This window comes from Parus major, chromosome 1A (assembly GCF_001522545.3).
Source record: "Parus major isolate Abel chromosome 1A, Parus_major1.1, whole genome shotgun sequence".
NCBI lineage: Eukaryota > Metazoa > Chordata > Aves > Passeriformes > Paridae > Parus > Parus major.
In genome coordinates this window covers 66,707,161-66,712,805 of record NC_031773.1, presented here as the reverse complement: position 1 = coordinate 66,712,805, position 5,645 = coordinate 66,707,161, and the positions used below count along the sequence as shown (strand labels likewise).

The 5,645-nt window shown below is 38.7% G+C and overlaps 1 protein-coding gene across 1 annotated transcript in view; it reads right to left on the bottom strand.

The window, feature by feature from the left end:
- SLC15A5 (solute carrier family 15 member 5) overlaps positions 1-5,338 on the bottom strand; it is a 31,859-nt gene extending 26,521 nt beyond the window's left edge. Inside the window, exons 1-3 of the mRNA XM_015627168.3 lie at positions 5,262-5,338; positions 3,120-3,623; positions 828-1,050 (exon numbers count right to left, since the gene is read on the bottom strand). Of these exons, the coding sequence (XP_015482654.1) occupies positions 828-1,050; positions 3,120-3,432 (536 nt within the window). The 5' untranslated portion in view covers positions 3,433-3,623; positions 5,262-5,338. The remainder of the gene's footprint in view (positions 1-827; positions 1,051-3,119; positions 3,624-5,261) is intronic.
- Positions 5,339-5,645: the final 307 nt, after the last annotated feature.

The window sequence follows — 5,645 nt, the reverse complement described above, 5'->3', positions numbered from 1 at the left end:
TAGAAATTATGTTATATTAGAAATTATGTTATATTAGAAATTATGTTATATTAGAAATTATGTTATATTAGAAATTATGTTATATTAGAAATTATAGCACTCTCTATATGGCTACAGAAGGGGCAAATAAGGGCGAACAAACCAACAGAAATCACCTCCCTGGTAATGCATGGAGAAAGAAATAGTTAATAAAAAAATGCATAAAAAATCCAAACCCTGATTTTTAAGATAATTTTCAGAGCAATTTTTCCTAAAGAATGAGAAAAAATTTAATAAAAACACAAATGCTAAGTGGCTTATCAGATGCCAGAACCTCACAGCAAAAAAGCTGAAATAATACAGCAGATCTCTACCACTGAGTTCAGTTTGAGATTCTCACAATCCTGATTTCCAGCAAACCAGCAGCCTACTGCTGCCTGACACTGCTAAAAATTTATCCTGGTGTAAATCCCAATATATCATTGAATTTTGCCACTGTTTAGGAGCAAAATATCCTAAAGACATAGGCAGGTTAAAGGCAGAAAAGCAAATGAGTATGTTGTTCCAACAGTAAGGTTAGCAAGACTTGCGAGTATTTGGACAAACTGTTTAATCCTGAAAACTCTGACTGAACACTTCTGTAGGAGGACAAAAATAGATTCTCACCTACTAGCAAAAGGAAAAAGCCAGGAAAAGTTTTAACTCTTGGAAACTCTTCCAAAATCTCAAAGTTCTGCCATTAAAAACAAAACACGAAGCCCACCACGCACAGAACCTTTGAATTTCAGCCGCGCATTTCAACGCTCCATCACTCCCAGCGGATATTTAACCAACAATAAATTACCAACCAGTTGAAAAATGAAAGCAGCTCCTTTGGGCCACAGTCCTCGAGGCTGTAGGCACTCAGTGGACACACAATGGCTCTTATGCCTCCTATTCCCAGGCTGGCTGTGAGGAGAGCAAAGTAGAAGACGATTTTCTGCTCCCTTTTGGGGAGGGTGAGAAGAACGTGACGTCTGTCGATGTAAATGTCTTCAAAGGGGAATGACACTACAGGTAACAGTGCTGTGCCTGGAATGGGAAGAAAATTGTCATTTGAAAGGAATTAGAATCAGATGAATAAGACATTTTTTGGAGTTTTGACATTTGTTGAAAAGACAGATGGAAACACAACCAGAAAAGCGTAAAGAGGGAGAGGCAGAATTCTGTAGAGGCAGAAACATTTTGGATGTTGCTATGTAAACCAATACCACTATGGACCTCTGAAAACCAAACCTCCTCTGAAGGGCTTGTAAAGATTCAGATACTTCTACCAACTGAACCACCAATTAGCTAAAAAAAACCCCACAAAACATCCTACAGTGGAGTGCAGATTTTTTTTTTTCCCCCCCACCCCTGTCTTCTAAAATCCCAGAATTGCAGTTGGAACCATAATTTAAGAAATAAATTCTCAAAACTTCTGTGGAAAACTTTTTTTTTTCTGTAGCAGCTTCATAGAAAATATAATTTTTATAGAATTTAACTATAGAAGCACTGCCATGAATTGCATTTGCCACTTCTAGTCTGCAAAGCAAGTCCTTTGAATTTCGTCAGTTATAGATTGTTCAAGTTTTATTGGACACTAAGCTTAAAATATATTGATATTTCAACAACACCAGTATTTAGCTACTACTATAACTGTGCATTAAACTTGAACACATCAGTAATGTTTAATGATTTACCTCCAAAGGAAGAAATGTTCTAGATAAAACAATACCCAAATGCATCAAATTGTGTTTGTGTCTCCAGTATTCTGCTTTAAGAAATGAACTGAAAGGACAAGTGGCAGGAAGAGGTTTAAACCAGAATACCAGGGGAGAAAGAGTGGAACACAAAAGCAAACATTTTTCCAGACTACTTGAATAATGATTCTGCAATCAGCTCAAGAACATAACGGGAATTACTCTGATTTTATTTTTTTACTTGCTTTATTGCATGTCTTAATAACAATGTGGCTGGCTAGTGTAGAAATCAGACTTGCTCAACAACTGGTTCAAGCAAGAAGCATTTGTATCAACTTGGTTTAATTTGACAGAGTAACCAGCAGATTGTGCTGGGAGATGTCCTACTCTAGGAGGCCAAAATGGTGCATGGGAGATGCACTACCTGCTATAGAACAGGTGGATTTTGTTTGAGAAGTGCTTTTTCTGGTAAAAAGTGCTCAAAATAATACCCAGGGAAGATTCAGAACGTGCCAACAGAAGACAGGACCTCAGTGAAAAGGCAAAGGCAAACTGAAGGCAAAGTTTGTTTATAGTGGTATTAAATACTTTTCCTCTTGACCAAATACAAAAGCCCTTTGTAGCTTTACACAGAACCTTACTCCTAGCAGCGGGGAAGCAGTTCCTAAATTTTCTTTCTCCCTGAAGCCTTGCATTTGTGCCAAACACTAATAACCTTAGGGACCAATTGGAAGAGCTGGGCATCCACGCTGTCAATAGCTGACCCACTTGAGAAGTGCACCAGCTGCTAAAGATGCACACACAAACATTTTTTTTGTGTTGTTGAGAGCATTGCCTCAGAAAACTACAGAGGTGAAAACACTGCAGTGCATTTTGCAGAGGAGTGATGCCTTAAGTTTTAAATTTTGTATTTTCCAGATTCTCTACTGCATTAGTGTGTGACTCTGAACTTCATATAAAGTATTAGCACATTCTCTTCACAGGGTAATTAGACAAAACAATTTTCTGCCTGAGAACCAAGGACACTCTTGCAGCTTCAGGTCCAAAAATTATAAACTGTGATTTGAGGGGAGCAAACTGAGAGGATGTGATTTCATCACCTGAAGCTGTAATTGGACAATTAACCCCAATATGGAAATGGACCAAAACTTATAAAAGTGTGAAAACTCCTGACCCAGGGTCCATCTTGGGTGGAGCCACAGCCAGGCTCTTGTACTGCCCAAGGTGCATCCTTTGAAGGGTTTTTAATAAATATCCACTTTATTTCTTTATCTCTGTCCAGCCTCTCTTCCAGCCTCTCTAGGCACCAGGAGGAGCTGAGAAGGTGTTAAAAGAAGCTGGGAAAAACAGTCAGATGCCAAACACAGCGCGTTTCTGCCAGACAATTAGTAAAACACCACACAGCCTCCAGTCACCCACCTAGGAAGTGCAGGAACATGCAGATGCACACCAGCTTGATCCTCCCCACCAGGTACTCTGCCAGCCAGCCCACCAGCACTGGTGTGAGCGTGGAGGTGCCCACGAAGCACATATTGACCATGGCTGCCTGGTAGCTGCGGTAGCCGAGCTTGGCGGTGCAGAAGAGGATCATGTTGCACACGATGCCGAAGAAGGTGAACCTCTCGCACAGCTCCACCAGCAGCACACAAACAGCCTCGTGGAGCTTCTTCTCAGCTTGGGGCAGCTTCCCAGCACGCTCACTTCTCCCAGGTGGCTGCTCCTTGTCAGCCATGTGGTTCCAAAAGCCTTTCTCCCACTTCTCTTTGCTGGCTGCCTCAGGCGGGCTCGTATTTTGCTTTTTTTGAGGAGATCAGCTTGAGTTTCAGGGATCCTTCTGTGCTCCCCCACTGTCATTAGCAGGCTGGTAAGAGTCTGGCTTTGAATTCCACACTCTGCTACTACAATTTCTTAGGGCACCTGTCACTTTTGAGATATTACATATAGGATCAAAGAGTATTAAAGCAAACCGAAACAAAATAATCAAAGAGCTAAGTGAAACGTTTTGGCTTCTGAATTTAGCAACACTAGGAAGTTAAATAGTTTATTTAATTAGTTCATTTGGGGGTGAATAAGATTTTTCCCCAGAATTATATTGCATATTAAATTATGTGAATCCAATACTGTATGCTAAACTCAATTTATATGTTAAAGATAAAGGTTTACAAACACATGAAAGCTAACATTTTCAGCAGAATTCAAATAACAGATTGAGAAAATAATTTGGTTAAAGTAATCCAATACTTTAATTAGGCAACAAAGGGAAAACAGTGAGTAGATAAAGACAAGGATTTTTTTTTTAAGGTTAACATTATCCAGTGATTGTGTTATTTCTTTCTATTTTTTTTTTTTCTGGTTGAAATTGAGATAAAGGTAATTATAAAAAAAAGTAATGCTACTAGGTATAAGTTAGAAAAGCATATGTTAAAATAAAGCAAGTTGAATTTACTATCAAAAGAAAAAAGAGCAACCTAACCCATAACTATTTCCTAAGGCAGATTCTATCCTGTACCTAAAGGGGCACAGGCAATGCTCTTTAAAATCAAACCAAAGTCATTACAGCCTTGCAAGGGAATTAGGAAGAGCCCAACTCACAGTGCTTTATAATGTTCCTGCTACTTTATCCACAGCAAAATTTGCTGATTTCCATTCCCAGGCCAGTTTTTCCATTTTGTGGGGCTCATTAAGATCACTAACACCTGTTCAAAATGCTCCCACCTACAAGTGGAAGCATCCCACATCTATCCTGTGCAAATTTAATGCCTACACATGTTAAGAGGAAGTGGAAAATCAGGTCAGCTCCTCTAAACAGAGCTCTTAGTGTTTCTGATGACATTTTTTTGAGACATGGGCTCTGCTGTTTGCGTCCATCTGTCCTTTTAACTACTCAAATTCGGCCTCTTCAGATCTGTTTAGAATCTGAGAAGTGCTAAACCACAAAACAAAAGCACAATAGTATATAACGAGTATGAATAAAGATTCCAAGATTACCTACAATAAATAAAAAAATAAAAAGAGCTATCATGATTCAAACACTAAGCCTAAAAACCTCTGAAGCTTAAATTTGAGTATTAATAGGTTGTTGCCTAAAATTTAATATGTTTTTTAATCTATTACAAGTTTAAAGCAGGAACTCAGACAGCAAAAACCTCACAGTTTGCAGAGACAGTCAATGGGGGATGAAAACAACTGTGACTTATAACATGCTAAGAACTATATCTGTTTTCTGATCTATGGTAGCTAAAATGGTTCTCCTTTGAGCAAACCAACTAGAGAAATCAAAAGTATAACTCAGGTTAGTTTCTTCATCAAAGCCTAAAAGAAGCCCATCTCAAATAAAAATAGGGCAGAGAAAAGTGTTTTACCTCAGAGGTTCACATATCTTCTGTTGTGTGAAGCCACTTTTATTTAACTGCTCATAAAAAAAACCCGATTTTTTTCTTTTTTTTTAAGCAAATACAACTGTATTTTAACACCAGGCAGAAAACATAAGGAAAGAAACTCTTGCTCCAATAGACATTTGGATGTAAAATACTCTGTTTTCCTTTAGAGTGCCAAGTTTACCTGTTCTCATGGGTGCTAGCAGCTCACAAAGAGTCACATCATAACAACCAGCACAGAGAGGAGGGCTCCAAGCAGGGATGGCTTAGTCCTCATGTGGCTTCATTTATCCAAATTTGGGGTTACAAGGAAAAGGGAGTAATTGACTGAGCCTTATAAATGCCCTAGAAAGCAGGAAGTGGGTGATTTTCATGATTGCTTTGGAATTGCCTTTGCATGTGGTCAATAAGGGTGTGGTGGTGACAGTCACAGATCAATTAGTTCGTGATTAACATGTTCAATCCAAGAGAATGGACAGCTCCGTGTAACAATAGGAGCTTTACTGATTTACTTTTTTAATCACTTCTGCAGCAATTATAGGTGGTCAGTCTATTCACTTGATGTGTT